At 45.2% G+C, this 17,841-nt stretch overlaps 1 protein-coding gene across 2 annotated transcripts; it reads left to right on the forward strand.

Annotated features, from left to right (window-relative positions):
• Positions 1 to 228: 228 nt before the first annotated feature.
• On the forward strand, positions 229 to 12,653 carry MIF4GD (MIF4G domain containing). 2 transcript variants are annotated; one of them, XM_083148032.1, is made up of 6 exons: positions 229 to 372; positions 5,083 to 5,196; positions 5,786 to 5,895; positions 6,771 to 6,926; positions 10,193 to 10,228; positions 11,509 to 12,653. In XM_083148032.1, exons 2-6 carry the CDS (start codon positions 5,127 to 5,129, stop codon positions 11,734 to 11,736), a joined length of 600 nt encoding a protein of 199 aa, XP_083004158.1. In that variant the 5' UTR covers positions 229 to 372; positions 5,083 to 5,126; the 3' UTR covers positions 11,737 to 12,653. The 2 variants fall into 2 exon arrangements, with proteins under 2 accessions (XP_083004158.1, XP_083004157.1); XM_083148031.1 differs by having other exon boundaries at positions 230 to 372; positions 10,136 to 10,228.
• The last annotated feature ends 5,188 nt before the right edge of the window (positions 12,654 to 17,841 follow it).

Below are 17,841 nucleotides of genomic sequence, written 5' to 3' on the forward strand. Positions count from 1 at the left end.
GACAGATTGGAGGTAAGAGCAAATAGGGACTATGGGTAGAGAGTTTGTGGGATAAAGTCTGCCACAGCTCAAAGTGAAAAGTACATTGCGAAAGCCTTCATTTTGTTGGGCTTTTAACTAAAGTGGCTTATAATAATAGATACAATTAGAAGTATAAGACGTCAAGAGTTGGAAGGAACACATGATCTAATTCCTCCGCCAGATGTCACTATTGCCATCACATTAGTCTGCATGTGCAGCTGTACCCCGATAGGTGTCGCTATATCTGAAAACAGCTGCGGCCTGCTCCAAGTCCAGCCGCGGCCTAGCCTGGGAATATGTCCCTATAAAAAGACGGCCTGCAACGTAAGCAATATCATGCACGGTTAAGAGGTGAGGAAATGTGCTGGAAACCGGGTGTTAGGACATGAATGAGCGTGTTTGAATATTTGTTGCGCGTATCACCAGCCGGTGCTGCCGTGGTGGGCCCCATGCAGTTGGTCCCTCCTGGAGTGATTCTGGTCTCTATACTGGCAGCTTTGTAAGAGCGTCTGCAGGGCTCTGTATAACGCTGCTATTATGGCAGCAGAGCTTGTCTGTACATTTGTTCTGATCTGTAATAGTCGTAGTCGCCGCCCCCTCCTGGTTGGACTATAATAGCCTCAGTCTCCCCTAGACCATCAGTGACTGGTTCATGTATCAGGAAAACATATCCACCACCACAGCGAATTGTAATACTATAGCAAACAGAATGCAGGAATGTTTATCAACATATCCGTAGTCCATGGACTGTACATTTTGCACCACTGAACTCACTAATATGTTTTCCTGCCCTGTGCATGTAAGGTCTCTGACCAGTTGCTCGTCTGTGGTGCTAAGCATTGGCGATAATCAGCATGTGTCATGAAACCTGCATTGCTGACCACTGTTCCTCCTTGCTGCCAATAAATTCCACTGGTAGCGGATAGTTCCCCTTTGCCGTAGAGACCTGGGGCGAGAGGGGGCAGGGAGAGGAGAGGAGGAACAAGGTTAAAACACTGGACCCAAACAGACCCTCACAGGCTTGATTCGCTCGTCACGCTTCAGGCATGGAGGGCTCGTTTCTTCGCTATCCACGCCACCACTGGTTGCCTTAAGTAAACAGGTGGCAAGCGGAGTGAGCCCCCTTACCAGAAGAGTGCACCTCTTCTCCCCAGGTCCTTACGGTGAAGAGGAACTAGTCACAACCGATCAGCCAGGGGGATCCCCGGCAATGCACCCAGAGGCCGGTAGGATCCCCCCTATCAGGCCACATCAGCCCCGGGTAACCCTGTGCCGCACCCCCCCCCCCCCCCCACGCACACACACACACACACACTGACTCTCCCCCGGCCTCACTGACTCTTTCTGCCCCCCCATCACTACCACCACTCCCCATGACTCTCCCTACAGGAAGATTCAAGATGGCGCAGCAAATGGCTGCCTAGGAACTGTGAACTCAGGCATATGTATCCCGTGTCTTCTATGTGATAACTGTACTGTTTCTGCTAGAACTGTGCTGTCTTGCCCACACTGTTACCTCATACTGAGCTCACACTGTCGCCTACCTGGCTGCTACAAGGACCAGTGGCGCCGCTGATGGCTGCTTAGGCGCTGTGCAGCTTGGCGGGCATGTGATCTCCGCAAGTGATGTCTAAATGCTCTCAATGTAATGTGTATAGTGTCTCAATGGAATGTATGTAATGTCCCCCCTCCCACCCCCCATTTCATCCCTGCTTGATGCTGCACTGTAATCCACAAGAAATTCCTAGTGTGCGCAAGCACACATGGCCAATAAATGTGCTTCTGATGCAGGGCCGTTTCTACAGGCGGACAAGCCGTGCAGCAGCCCGGGGCGCCGCACGGCTTGTCCACCTCTTTTAAACAGATGGGCGCCCGGCCAGCAGCTAAGCTCACACCAATGACGCCCGCCTGCCGCCGCCTCCTCCGCCTCCCTCCCCCTCTCCCTGTCCGCAACGGAGCAACGGAGCAGACACAGCCAGCGGGAGCAGGCACAGCCAGCGTGAGTTATTTCCGAGGGGAGGGGAGCGCATCGCGCGACGCTCTCCTTCCCCTCGCTCACTGTGTCATTAGGCTGTCAGCCAATCATAGGAGCTCGCGGGCTGGCAGCCAATCAGGAGCCAGCCCGCGAGATATGAATGGCTGACGGCACAGGGACACAGTGAAAGCAGCAGCACCAGCGGGGGACTGGAGGGGGAGACCCAGTCACCCAGAGAAACAGTAAGTTGTGCTGCTGGCACTTTGGGTGCATGTGTGGCACTGGGGACACATCTGTGGCACAATGGGAGTATTTGGCACTGTGGGTCATATATATGTGGCACTGTGGGGGCATATGTGTGGCACTGGGGACACTTCTGTGGCACTATGGGCATATTTGGCACTGTGGGGGCATATATATGTGGCACTGTATGGGCATATGTGTGGCACTGTGGGGGCATATCTGGCACACCTGGCACTGTGGGGGCATATATATGTGGCACTGTGGCGGCATATCTGGCACTGTATGGGCATGTGTGGCACTGTGGGGGCATATATGTGTGACACTGTGGGGGCATATGTGTGGCATTGGGGACATATCTGTGGCACTAGGGGCATATTTGGCACTGGGGGCATATATATGTGGCACTGTGGGGGCGTATCTGGCACTGTGGGGGCATATATGCCACTGTGGGGGCATATTAGTAAACGGCATGAGTTGTGCGGCAGCGGCGTGTGGGGCATAATGTGTAATAGGCATTACGGTGTGGAGAGTATTGTGTAATTGCCATCACAGTGTGGGGTGTAACGGGCATCATAATGTGTAATTGTCATCACGGTGTGCGACATAATGTGTAATTGTCATCACAGTGTGCGGTGTAATGTGTAATTGTCATCACAGTGTGCGGTGTAATGTGTAATTGTCATCACAGTGTGCGGCGTAATGTGTAATTGTCATCACAGTGTGCGGCGTAATGTGTAATTGTCATCACGGTGTGCGGCGTAATGTGTAATTGTCATCACGGTGTGCAACGTAATGTGTAATTGTCATCACGGTGTGCGACAATGTGTAATTGTCATCACGGTGTGCGGCGTCATGTGTAATTGGAATCACGGATAAATAGTGTATAATGATTCAAGTAGCCTGTCTTTGTTTGGCCTTGATCTGTGAGGCGTACTAGGTCACTGTGTGGGCCTTTATATTTTTATGTCACTGTGTGGCCTTCACACAGTGACATCACAGTACAATGACAATTCCTGCGGTAACCAATATCTGGACCTGCAGGTTGCAAAGGTGAGATGTAAGGTAATTGTTTTCCTGCTAGAACACGCCCTTATATTAAGCCACACCCCCTTTTAAAATAAACCACGCCCCCTATTTCGCGGCGCGCGCAATTTCTTCTATGACATGTTCACTTTTTTTGGGGGGGGGGGGGCGCATTTTCATTCCTTTGCCCTGGGAGCTAAATTGTCTAGAAACGGCCCTGTTCTGATGTTAATATATACTGAGCCCTCTTTGTAACGGAAGCCTCTGTGAAACTGGGACCAACTTCAAAGCCACAGGTCTCATTTTGCAGCTATAATTAAAAGCAACTAGGACAGTCTACCGAAGGGAGTAACTACCATAGGTACAACTGCTATGGGGCCCAGAACTGTAAGGGCCCCAACTGTCAAAGTTGCATTTATTATATACTGCTGAGAAGATCATCGGGACAGACATTCCCTCTGTCCAGGACCTGTACCTATCCAGAGCAAAAAAGCGGGCAATGAAGATGGTGAAAGACCAACTACATCCTGGCCATGGCTTGTTTAACCTGCTGCCATCAGGCAGACGCTACAGGGCTATTCCCACCAGGTCCACCAGGAGCCTAAAAAGTTTCTTCCCTCAAGCGGTTCACCGGACACGTGAACTCATGAACACCTCACTGTCTAGTTACGCCATAACCCTTTGCACATAATCTAATACGGTGTCACCTCGGAATAACTTTCTGTATAACTGTACATGTTCCCCCACCTGTTTATATTGTGTATACTGTTATATTGTATACTTGTTACCCACCTGGCTGCTGCACAGCAAACCGAAAACAAATTCCTAGTATAGGTAAGTATACCTGGCCATTAAAGCTGATTCTGATTAATTTTTCACCATTGTGTGTTACAAGGGGCCCTTACAAACGTTTGCTATGGAGGCCTACAAATATTTAGTTTACCCTTCACACTAAACTGGGATGTTGGTTTCTTAAATAATGAGCCATTCATGTGTGGTAGCTTTTTTTTTTTATATATATAGATTTTTATTAATTTTATGATGGCACAAATACACACAATAAAACACAAAACATAAAATAAATACACATAAAAATAGTTATATAGACAACAGGCATTTCAATGGTTAATTATTAATGAATGTATCCCTTTCTTCATTTACATAATATGCCTTATCCCCATTGATCCTGTATTCATAAATATTTCCTCACAAACTACATACATATATACATAATCCAGTGCTGCTCCTCCTTTTTATATTTATGTTTAGATGGTTTTCGAAGACAGGTTTTTGTTCCATATCCCCTACAGATATGGCTTATTTCTTCCCTTGCGTCAAGCACTCATCCTTCTCTACTTACGTGTACATCTCCTGAGACATTATAATTTAAATATTCGTGCGTCATGTGTGGTAGCTTTTAATGTGAAAAGGGGTTCATTCAATTAGATGTGAGGGGTGTCAGTTATAATGATGTGGAGAGGCTAAAAATGCCCCTATAACCTCCCAATGGCAGCTAGCTCAGGGTTGCCTACCGGACTCTCTCATTCAGGGAGAAAATGCTCTGTTCCTGGACTTCCCTTGTAATGTATGATTGCCATCACCTGTGGGGAGCCAGGTAATTGATAAGAAAGGTGTTTCACCACAGGTGATGGCAATCATACATTACCAGGGAAGTCCAGGAACAGCATTTTCTCCCTAGAGAAGAGGGTCAGGAAGGCAACCATGAGCTAGCTTGTAGATGCATGGAAATCACATCTACCTGAATTTGCGCTTATTGACTCCTTTGTGCAGATGTTTTACTTTTTTTTGTGTATTTTTAGGATATTATTTATTGTTTTTATTAATTTCGTCTTTGCTTTGGACTATGGGTGAAGAGTACAAAATCCAGGCATTTGATGCTGAAACTCAGAATCTACTCAAGACTGCTCTGAAAGGTGAGTACTTATTCTGGTTTCTGTGGTTCAATGACCTTGTGTACCCGCACCTCCTATATCCTCCGCAATATCAGTGACCCAGCCAAATCTCACCTTAACTCTCTGTTCCATGTTTAGTGTCTACCCCAGTGGCTCAAAAACTTGGTCCTTAAATACCCCTAACAGTGCATGTTTTCCAGGTCTCCTTACAGAATTACAAGTGAAATAATTAGCTCCACCTGTGGATCTTTTAAAATGTGTCTGAATAATGAGTGCACCTGCTGGGTGACCTGGTACTTGAGGACCAGAATTGGGAACCACTGGTTTACCTCATCTGTATCACACCTGTTTGCCCCTCCCTTTTAGAATGTAAGCTCTGAAGAGCAGGGCCCTCTTCCCTCATGTGCTTTTCTTTGTCTTACTTAAAACATCTGTGATGTAACCAAATTCTGCGGTTTAGTGCCACGCTGATACTTATTTCAGTTTTCTTTTGCTAATGCAGCTATGTACTCTGTAATTGGGCGCTGCGGATCCCTTGTGGCACCAGATAAATAAAGGATGATAATAATGTACCTGTTCTCTCTAGTAATGGAGATATATTTACTCTTAGAGCCAGCCAGTGTGGATCTAGACAAAGTGGCCAATGTGATCGTAGAGCAGTCACTGAGAGATGCTTCATTTAGCAAAGAGGCTGGGAAAATGTGTTACACTATCATTCAGGTGAGAAGACTTGCAATCTTCTGGCAAAGTATTTAAACCCAAAAAATTCCCTACATACAGAGTGTTTTATATTGGGCAGTGCAGCATGTACGATCACGTCTGACCTCCTGCAGCGGGCAGGCAGCAGCGGCTCTTAAATGAGTGAGCCGCTCATGGGGTACCTGTGAGGAAGCAGCGCGGCCGCGGCGGTGATCATCAGCATGCTGTTACTGTGTGCAGCGGGCAGGCAGCAGCAGCAATTACAACTTTAAAATAATGTGTTAAATGACTGCCCGGCTAATGATTGGCTGAGAGAGAGGACTCTCAACCAATCAGCGGCCTCCCTCCACGGCCGCTGATTTGGCTGAGAGTGCTCTATCTCAGCCAATCAAAAGCCGGAGAGTCATTTGCCACATTATTTAAAGTTGTAATAGCCGCAGCTGCCTGCCTGCTGCGGCGCTGGACACTGATCACCGCTGCCGCCCCACTCTTCTGATTACTGGATTACTGCCGCGCCCTCATTCCTCCTCGCCGCCCTGCAGCTCCCAGTTTTTTTGTCTTTTTTTACTTGTCATATATTGCATGCGATTTATCACTTGTAAAAAATGGCACATCATGTCCTAAATTGTGGCACATCATGTCCTAAATTGTATGTGAGCCTCCCGGGGAGCTGCCGGGCGGCTCGGAGGAGAATTGGGTCCGACTTGTCAAGTTGGCCTAATGTATGGGGGCCTTTAAGTGCCAGCTGACAATTATTCTTAATTCCTCTTTCATCAGACAACTTTGTAGAAGTAAAAGAGTAACCAAAGTAATAGATATGTAGACTGTTTGTTGTATGGAATGCCTATTTCTTATCTGCTCATTCACACTATTGTTTGTCCCTTTTTGCCTTTCAGGCAGAAGGCAAACAGACAGGTCGCAGTGTGTTCCGTAGCGGACTCTTGAACAGACTGCAGAGCGAATATCGCAATCGGGATGAGATGAGAGCTCGCTCTGTGCAGGAGTGGGTGTGCTATGTCAGTTTCATCTGCAATGTTTTTGACTACCTAAGAGTAAGTATTATTGCTGTAAAAGGTATAATTTCCTTTGTAATTTTTGTTTTCTAGATCACGGTATCCAAACTTTATTAGGGAATTTGTTATTAAGAACCACAAAATACTGTAATGCAAAATAACAAAAATGTGCTTATGTGTCTTGTGTACGAAATCCCTGCAGTTGGTAATCCGATGGACAGGATGCCGACGGCGGCATCCAAGTGGTCAGAATCATGATGGATTGCAGTATGTATTTTAACGCTTTGCTTAATGCTAACCATCCCCTACTGGAGCTCCCCCTAGACCAGGGGTGTCCAAACTTTTTGCGATGAGGGCCAGATTTGGTGAAGTGTAAATGTGTGGGGGCCGACCATTCAGCCTGACCTTGTTTAAATCATTAATCACATCAGAATGGTTCCCCATTCACTCTTTGTCCCCCAGCCTGCCCCTCCTTCACTGTATGTCCCCGACTCTGCCCCCTCCCTTCTCTGTATGTTTCCCAGCCCCTTGTGTGAGCCAGAGGCAGGAGAGGCAAAGCAGGCACTGCAAGGACAGGAGATGCTTGGGCTCCTGCTGCTGCCCTCCTCCGCTCTGTATGTTACAGGAGCAAGCTTCCACCTTGCTGCCCCCCTCCCCAAACACTGCTGTCACTGTGATTGTGAAGTAGGGTGATATACAATTGCAGCAGCAGGGGTAGGACGCCAAACACATCTGACTGTGTCGGCCGGCACCTCTTCACTGCAGACAGCAAGGTAAAGGCATGCTCCACGGGGCCCCACCTTTAGTGTCCTGTGCTGTGCTTCCCACATCTGATGCTCTGCCCGCTTCCAGCTGGAGGCCGCTTGAAATGACAGCACGGGCCGCAATTGGCCCCCGGGCCTGACTTTGGACATGCCTGCCCTAGACCCTAAACCCAAGTCCTATAATTACCTTCAGGGTCACTTGACATGCAGACAGCAGGGATACTTAACTCATCCCGTGTATGTATGTTCTAAAATCATACTTGAATTTATCCCTGGGTACCTACATAATTATGGTTTTCTGAGGTCCCTTAATTGCAGCAAAGTGTTTCAGTTATTTAAATATAAACACATCTACATGTGCTGGTGAAAGTGAATGGAGACTGGGGGCAGACCAGCAGCTGCCAGAGTGCTGGGCTGTTCACAGTATGAAGCGGAGCGATATCAGTTAGGGGGTGCAGACTGACAAGATGATTGCAGCCATCTGCATTGTGAATGGTTCTGCCTAGGGAATATCCCAGGTGAGTGCAGCAGTGGGAACAGGATAAGTCCCAGGTCTGATTCTGCTTTAAACAATGGGGCAAATGTATGAAGCTGCGCAATGGAGGAGATGGAGTATCAGCGCACATTATGTGTCCCCGATGCCAGCTCCAGGCTGTGCAGGGGATCTCGCGCATGACCAGAAAACCGGGCAGGCAGAGACAGGGAGTCAGTATGACCTGATGCACTGTCTCCAGGAGGGGGGAGTTTATGTTCCTTCCTGATTCAGTAGGTGTCCCTTCCTGCTTTGCCTTGGTAATGAGGTGAAGCAGGAAGTGTTATTGCACCGCTAGAATACATCTACCATAAATTTAAGATTTTTGGATTTATTAGGATAGTATCATGGTAAGCCTTATTATAGAGAACATTCAAAACAAATCTGGTGGTTATTTATCAGGTTGTAATATATTTTGTCTACACTGTGAATGCAGACATTAGGGTTTTCAATTCATTTTTAAATCCACATTCCCACTGGGCAATATAATGACCGATATCTATCTATCATTTTAGCCCTTCTATTGGTCACTAGATCACTGGGTGTGCCTGCCCTACCTGACAGCGGATGGGTGCTCCCGCAGCTCGTAAACTCCCTCCGTTTTCAGTGCATTGATTGTTAATGAATATTTTGGCCCCTGCTCCTCACCGACCTCTGCATTAGCAAGTGTGTATGTACTTGACTACGCCGACTCCCCACCGGGTACTTGCTGTTGCCGTGACTGGCCAGTGAGTATGTACCTTTAGTCTAAGCTGAACCCTGATTGCAGCCTAAAACTAACATTGTATGTTGGCATTCTCAATGTTAACAGTGTCGATGTGAACGTTCTAAATGCTGGCAATTCTAAACATTTATTTAGAGAATTCTTCAAAACTAATCACAAAGTCAGAAGGCACTTTTTAGGGAAATCATGGTCGGAGATGGGGTATGAACTGTTAAAGGGACAACCCACACATGAAATGGATAAAGAGCTTCATGAACTGATTAGACCTGGGGTAGCCAACCCTAGTCCTCGAGAGCTACCAGCAGTGCATGTTTTGCAGGTCTCCTCACAGAATCACGTGAGCTAATTATCTCCATCTGTGGATCTTTTAAAATGTGTCAGTGATTAATGAGTGCAGCTGTGCAGCAGCTAGGTTGTCTGGAAAATGTGCACTGTTGGTAGCTCTCGAGGGCTAGGGTTGGCTACCACGGGATTAGACTAATAGTGAATGTATCAAGTATATCTATGGCACAAGCCTGACATTGCACTACATTCCAAGAACTTTCTTTATCATGAAGCGCAGGGATTTCTTTTAGCCACTCTATGGGCCATATTCTATGCGGCCGGCAAAGGGGTTAAACGGCGAGGATCCTCAAAAATAAGTGACCCTCGCTGTTTAATCCCTGCGCCGACTGCTCACCCTATTCAACGTTCCTGGGGGAATCCTCGCTTTCAGAGGATTGGGGCTAATGCAGAGAGCCCACTGCATTTAGCTGCAAGCCTTGCTGTTTTGGCGGGCGCACACGCCGTTTCCATGTCACTGTAAAATACCAGCGTGGTGGAAACTGCGTGTGTAGGGGGGTCAGTTGAATACTGACCTGCAAGCTTTGACAGCGAGCAATCAGCACTGCTCTGCGTTACAGCTCACAAAAAGGTATTGAATACAGCCCTATAGATGAGTTCAAACTGCTTGTGAGAGGTTATACGCCATACTTACGGTAACTCCAGGCTTGCTGATCTTTTGTTTGCAGCCCATTTGGCTGCGTACAGATGTCAGAGAGTCATGGGCAAGAACAGGGCATTGTCAGGGTGAGGTGAGATTGCTATGCCATTGCAATGGAGTAAATTGATATAACACCTATGTGTGTGTTGTGTAATGCAATGTCTATCCTGACTGCTTTTTATTGTGTTGTTTTTTTTTTTCCTCTCACTACTAATTTTAGTGAGTAGTTTGTCTGTTTCCCTTCAGGTCAATAATATGCCAATGTTGGCCTTGGTTAATCCTGTGTATGACTGTCTCTTCCAGCTGGCACAGCCTGAGAGTCTACAGAGAGAGGAGGAGGTACCATGTACTGCATTTACACTACTTTTTACTGTCAAACTTTTTAGTTCAAATTGCATTGGGTCTAGTTTAAATTGCACTGTATTTATTTTACCATGCGATGCGCACTCACGTGTAGTGCATATCGCAAGGCAAAATAGTATCTGCTGGCAGGTATTTTTGTACTACATTGCATCTTGTCTCGCACCCTGTGTAGGGAATCGCATGCAATATGTACTTTTTATATTTAAATTACATATGGTAGTGTAGTCGAAATCTTATGTAGTTCAAATCGCACAGTGTTTAAAGTTCCAATTGCATAGCACAAATTGTATAATGGTGCCCATACATGGTGCGATAGGCACTATGCATTTTGGACTAGATTGCATTGCATCTAGTTCAAAACTCATGCGATGCCATCTAGTTCAAAAAGTATGACAGCACATACTTTTTGTGCTGTGTGATGGGATGCTTGCGGGATCAGTGCCTGTAACGGACCTATTTTTCTTTGGCCTAGGTCTTTTCAAGGACACTAGAGCAAATTGTACATTGATATCCACACGTACACAGGAGGCAAGCCCCCTGTAAAGACTGGACCTTGAGATAAATGTACCTTCTAAATTTCAGTATTGTTATAGCTAAACTCATGAATAATAGTACAAAAATTTTAAACCAACTTTTTCAGGTTCTTTAGGCCATATATGCAGAAACTTTGATTACGCCTAATACAAATGTTATTACAACCACCATTTTTTTTTTTTTTTAACTAATGCCACTTTCTTGTCTTCTATGTATTTGACTAATCATACCCCTTTCACACAGAAAATGAAATACCCGGGTGAAGCAGTTCCACCCCGGAATTTCATTAAATACACAGGTCCTCTTTCTGTGTGAAAGGGCACACCCGTGTCGTAAATCCCGTGTCTCCGACCCTGGAATTGACCAGGGTCGAGGACACAAGATTTATGACCCGTGTTGACCCTTTCACACAGAAGAAATACTTATTGTTATTCAGCAAATTACCGGGTAGAAATTTTCAACCCGGTAATTTGTTCTTCTGTGTGAAGGGGGGTCAGGCTGCTCCTGGCAAAATGACACAGCATTTGAAATGCCGTGTATTTGCCAAGATTTTCAGACTTTTCTGTCTGAAAGGTTTATAATATATAAAAATTTCTTCAGATACGTTGCTCACTAAATTTTGTATATGATCATACCACATGGTGCTATTTGAGTGAAGGTTATACTGTACATTTTACAATGAATTGTATACTATGGAATAAACACTCTGAATGTATCTGCAGGTGGATTGTCTGGTTCTGCAGTTACACCGTGTTGGAGAACAGCTAGAGAAGATGAACACACAGAAAATGGATGAACTTTTCTCACTACTAAGAGATAGCTTCTTACTGCAAGGAGGACTAGGATCATTGGCCCAGCTCCTACTGCTTGAGATGATTGAGTATCGGGCAGCAGGCTGGAAAATGACGGATGCTGCACACAAGTATTACTACAGTGAGGTGTCAGAGTGACAGTTAGCTTCTGGTGGTTTGTAATATTTTAATAAGAGGAAATTTACTTTATCTATGCCAGAGGAGTCAGGTTCACATTGCAATAATTCCATATATATAATGTTACAAGTAATGAAAATCCCTGAACACAAGAAAAGTATTTTACGATGAGCAGAAACTGGATTTTATATTTTATAGTATTTCTGCTTTGTGGCAGAGAGGTGTATGCCAATTGCCCCTCAGCCATTACGTACCAAAATAAATGAAATTGCAGTAATGCAGGTCCAACAATGAAGTACACAACTTTTCTATACTGAGGGTTGTTTAAATATAATATCATGGCTTTATTGTTGGATAAACCAAATCATTCCGTTTTCTGGAAGTGCTTCTAAGTATTCCAGCAATATTCAGACTCTCACTAGTTGATGGAAACAGATTTGAGAACTGCACAAGGATTTTTAAGGTCATAGAACACAATAATTGTGCCACATTTACCATTCACACTCCTCAGTAACTCTGAACTGACAAGCAATTACTTCCTTACCCTAAGGGTGTGTGTTTCTCCCTCCTCTTTGTGATGTGGTGCTATGTTACATTATTATTGAATTGGGAAAGAATGATTAAGGAATTTTATTTCCATGACTGAAGATGTGGTGGAATTTGCATAGGAATCTGTTATATTATTATTTTTTTAATAGCTCTCTAATACTGTAATTGTTATTTCTCTGACATGCAGCAGGGGTTATTTTTAAGCTGCGAGTTCCACAGGTGTTACAAAGCACACTTTGCCATTCAGACTGTTTTGTACACGAACTCTTTTCATATATATTTTTCTTTTTTTTTTTAGTGGACATTGTACTTTTCTGCATAACATTTTGTAGTTTCAACTGTACAGATAAGTGGATGCTTTTATGAATTTTAATACAGTTTTTAATGTAGTTTGTGTCTTCCCTTTATTTAATTAGGATACTCTAAATTGTAAGTTCATGGTTAGCTACACGACAAGGCTGATATATATTCGGATATCCCTTGTAGTTTGCATTAGGCTATTTCTTCTACATGCCATAGGGAACTTTTATTCGGTATCAGCCACAGTTTTGTTTAAAAGAAATAAAAATAAAAGCAAAACTGTGACTGCTTTTTCTAATATGCTGGTACTGCCCAGCATGCTGAATTTCTCCCCTCAATGCAATTGCAAATTATTTGCAACCGCTTTTCATAAATGTGATGCATTGGCATAACTATGGTAGCCCCCTGCTTGCACAGCCTAGCTGCGAAAGCTCCCAGTGGCTGCGTGTTGTGCAGCTGCTGCTAACCGCTCCTAAACACCCTGGACATGCTTGCTTTGTCCAGACCATACCCACTCAATGCTGCTTTGTCACGTCACTCAAACTAAGGTTGCATTTTTCTGGTATGCACAGTTGTGTGAAAATCGCCAATTAGTGATCTTTCACACAACTTCAAGGGATGGTGAATCACTCCCCCTTGGCTTTGGACAGTGTGTATAGGTTGTGACTTTTGGGAACCAAACAGTTAATGTTTTTTTTTTTCTCCCAGCAGCTGCCTGGCTGTATTTGTATTGATGTAAATGTGTGCATGTTGTGTATTTTTTATTTTATTAACTATTATCCACTATATAACTTATTCTCTGTCACTTTCTGTCCTTTTGACTTATTGCATAACTGAGCCAGTGTTGTGGGGTTCATGATTGTACTTCCCCTTCTGCTAGGTCCCACTTATTTGTGCCCTCTGATCTGCTCTAGAACCTCCACGGGGATTCAGTATTGAATCCCGGCGGTTGGGATCCCGGCGTTCAGAATCCCGACAGCCGAAATGCCGACAAGGGGGGGACGTGGATCGCCCCCCCCCTTGCGGGCTCGCTGCGCTCGCCACGGCACACTAATTTATTCTCCCTCCAGGGGTGTCAGCATTTCGGCGGTCGGGATTCCGGCGTCGGGATTCTGAACGCCGGGATTTTAACTGCATCCCCTCCACGGCTGTGCTTCTTCTCCCATTCAGTTCAGGGTGTACTGCAGGTGTCTGCCTCTTTTCATCAGGTGCTGGATACAGACAGAACTTCCATGTGCAGACCCCAGTTGAGTTTTGGACTTTGAAGTTTCCTCAGGCCATGAGGCAAATTGTGTTTTTTAGGCAGATGTGGCAGCTCTAATTCAAGCAGTTAAATCCATTATTTTAATTGAGGATGCAGAGCAGGTCTCTAAGTCAAAGGTTCTGGTATTCAAGTGTTCTAAGAGGGTTTAAGTAGAATTTTCTATGTCTTCACAGCTTGATGATCTTTTGGTGGAGGTTTGAGCTATTCCAAACAATTATTTCATGTCTCTAAGCACCTTGCTGCTGTTTAACCACTCTCTTGTTGTCAGGGATGAATTTAGAGAGACCGAGAGATGAAATGACATTTTCATCATTCTTCACCTGTGGGCAGAGGCTTTTAAGCTCTTTTGCATGTCTGCCACCCACCTTCCAATACTTCCACAGCATCTTCTTTTTACCTGGTGGGCAGCAGTTTTTAAGCTACTGACTGACTGCATGACTGACTAATATCCAGGGGCGTGGTGATGACACGGTAAGCCATTTACGCTCTTGTAACAGAGGAGCATTGCAGAGCTTATGAAGATAAACAGTGTGGGAGTCCGTGATAGGTGGCAGCCATGCATAAAAGCTTTAAGGCCACCACTGCTCACCAGGTAAAAAGAGAAAACCCTGTAGAAATCCTGGATAGATAGCAGCCAGACAAAAGAGCTTAAAAGACTCTGCCCACCAGGAAAAGTGGATCACCGTTGAAGTTCTGGGGAGGCGGAGGCTATGAAAAACAGCCATGCAAGAAACCTGCTGCCCATAGGCCAGTGCCTCATGGGAAATCTGGCAATGCCTGTTGCAAAGTGGAAGTCTACCACCTCAGGGGATGCGCACATTGCCCGCCAAGTTAACACTACCCTTCCTATCCCTAACCCAGCTTTTCTTAAGTATCCTACTGATAGGAAGTTGTAAAGTTTCCTTAAGGTTATGTATTCCTATGCTGGTGACCTGGCCTCTCTTCTGTAATGTACAGGAACTAGTTGTGACACACATCAAGGAGGCAACTTCCTATCTTGCTGAGATAGTAATAGATAATGATATTCTCTCCTCCAAGGTATAGGCTTTCTCTGTGTTGTCTAGGAGAACACTCTGTCTTAGTTCCTGGTCTGCTGACACTTGTGGGGACATTCTTTTGGGTCCAGAATTGGACATTACATTAGTGGCATTTGTGACAGCCTTTCTCTCTCCAGTGGTAGCTCCTGAGCATCTAATTTTCTTTTGTCTCCAGGGAAAGATTCAGAACTAATCTCTTTCTATGTTTCATGGGTTTTTTTTCTGTAAAAAAAGAGCTGTAAAAAGTCCTGGTGTATTACAAGGTGTACCCAGAAGAAAAGGAGACTTCACAGTGGGTTAATATGTTTGTCAATTGAGGGTGTGGTGTTTTTCCCAGTTGCACATGTGTATTGAACCGGCGTTGCCTCAGTTTCTTCATTCCCGGAAAGTAATTTTGTGCGGTCGGATACCTCCAGATCAGATCCAGACACAAGATGCCTACCCTGGTGGAACTGGCTTGTGTGGTTTTGTTTAGCTTCCACTTTCTGCATTTTGACCTGTCTGCGTGCGCTGGTATTCTTTCTCCTCCTTGCTCCTGCCTTGGGGCTTACTCTTTTAACTGACTTGGTTGTGGTAAAGGGGCCTGGCTCGCTGCTGAGAGAAAAGTTATGTTTTGTGTCTAGACTTCTTCTCACAGCCAATACCCACAGTCTAAAGCTATTATTTTCCTATGGATTCTGAAGAAAACAATTTAGAGGGTTATGCAGAGTTGAATTTTGATGTGCGAATTCGCAATCCATTCGATTTTCAAATGATGCAATTTGACTGGCAGTCAGTACTGTCCCGATCCTGTTGTGGAAGGGTAAAACATTCGCCTATGCACAGACTGGGAAAATAATTTGATGGTGAGTGAATTGAATATGGATGTGCGACAGGATAGCAGGTAGCTATATTTTCTCAGTTCACACGCAAGCTTATAAAGGGCAGGTTTTCTTTGTCTGGGCCGTGGCTAACTACTCGTATTCATCTGCAACTACAGATAAGTGATCAGGTCTCAATTAGGTTCCTAACCAAGTAAGAATGTAAATCTTTTTCAGCAATCCCTATTGTTAATAGGTGCCTAAAAGCGAGAAGTAATACTAAAGTGCTGTGTGACCTCCAGCATAATAGGATGCTACCTTACCACCAAGAGCTGTCACAGTACACAATAATTGCTGTTATTGTAAAGGAGAAACAGATAAGAGCAAGTACAGCACAGCCGCTAAGTGGTAGGCCGCATAAGAGCAGAGAAAAGGGTAGATGATTGCTGTTACAGCACTCGCTACCAAGTTACACTCCGGCAATGTTGCTGTAAGTGTTTAGCAGCAGCTTCATGAATTAATGGGTGTGGTATAGTAGCCCGACAGTCATTAGTCAGACTTCGGAATCCTGACTGCACAGCGTGGGGAGCGCAATGAAGCCCCTTGCGGGCTCGGTGGCGAGCTGCGCTCGCCACCTATTTTATTCTCCCTCTATGGGGGTTGTGGACCCCCCACGAGGGAGCAGTCGGGATTCCGACGTCGGAGGAATGACTGTCGGAATCCCGACTGTCGGAGGAATGACTGTCGGAATCCCGACTGTCGGGAAGCTGTCCGGCACCCGAATTAATAGTCCCTGTCAGAGCATCCATCTAAGACTTCATATTTACTATGTTCAGTACCAAACATCAGCTGGAGTGGTATAATGAGCATCTGCCCAAATGGTACTCTTTGCATCAAGCCCATTAGTTTACCGGATTTAAACATGCATTTATAGGTAATGGAGGTTGGGAAAACTTGTGAGTTTTGATAAAAATATGGTAATGTCCACAAAAACAGTACCTCCCAAATGGTAATATGCAAACCTACCAACATGACCCTCTCCAAGAGGGACACATTGCTCTGCTCCTCAACTTCCCTCTTACTGTATGATTGCCATCACCTGTGGTAACAACACCTTACTGATCCATTAACCTGTTCAACACAGATGAAGGTAATCATTAATTAAGAAGAAAGTCTAGGACAGTGGTAGCCAACCCTAGCCCTCGAGAGCTATCGACAGGTCACATTTTCCAGACAACATAGCTGCTGCACTCATTAATCACTGACACATTTTAAAAGATCCACAGATGGAGCTAATTAGCCCACTTGTGATTCTGTGAGGAGACCTGCAAAACATGCACTGTTGGTAGCTCTCGAGGACTAGGGTTGGCTACCCCAAGTCTAGGGGCAGAGCAATGTGTCCCTCCTGGAGAGGGTCATGTTGGGAGGTATGAATATGTACACATGCATCCCTACATGGCCCTCTCCAGCAGGGACACAATGCTCTGCCCCTGGACTTTCCTCTTAATGTATGATTACCTTCATCTGTGTTGAACAGGTTAATGGATCAGAAAGGTGTTTTGCCACAGGTGATGGCAGTCATACAGTAAGAGGGAAGTTGAGGAGCATGTTGGGAGGTATGCATATTACCTTTTCATACCTCCCAACATGATTGTGATAAGATATGTGTTTCTGCCCCTCCTGGAAAGGGGCAAGTTGGGAGGTATGCGTATAGGAAAATAATCTTATTGGAGCTCTCAAAGTGGAGGTGTTTCCCCTGAGAGTATATAACAAAGACAAAGCATGCACTCTTTGTTAGAGATAAAAATACTATATTTTTTAATTCAGGTTAAAAACACACTACTGAGGACTTGCAATGTTAAAATAGAAATGGCAGATACCTCTCATTATTCTGCTTAGCCATCAGCAAGACCCTGGCTCACTCACTCTCCCACACCTGGACAGATAAGCTGTGTACACACGGGGGCGATAGGGGCTGAAATAGCTGGAAATATGGTCGCAGGCGACTATATTGCCAGTGATGGGAGTGTGCCCCGGCAATAAATCGCCGAGTGCGTGCTCCCGTTTTCAGCCCCATTATAATCGCTGGCTCCTGCGACCAGCTGATTACCTCTGCGGCACTGCCGGCAGAGGTTCCCTTTCATCAGCAACCATCTTTGGTTGCTGATGAAAAGGA

This window comes from Crinia signifera, chromosome 6 (genome assembly GCF_055691185.1).
Source record: "Crinia signifera chromosome 6, ASM5569118v1, whole genome shotgun sequence".
In the NCBI taxonomy this organism is placed as follows: Eukaryota; Metazoa; Chordata; class Amphibia; order Anura; family Myobatrachidae; genus Crinia; species Crinia signifera.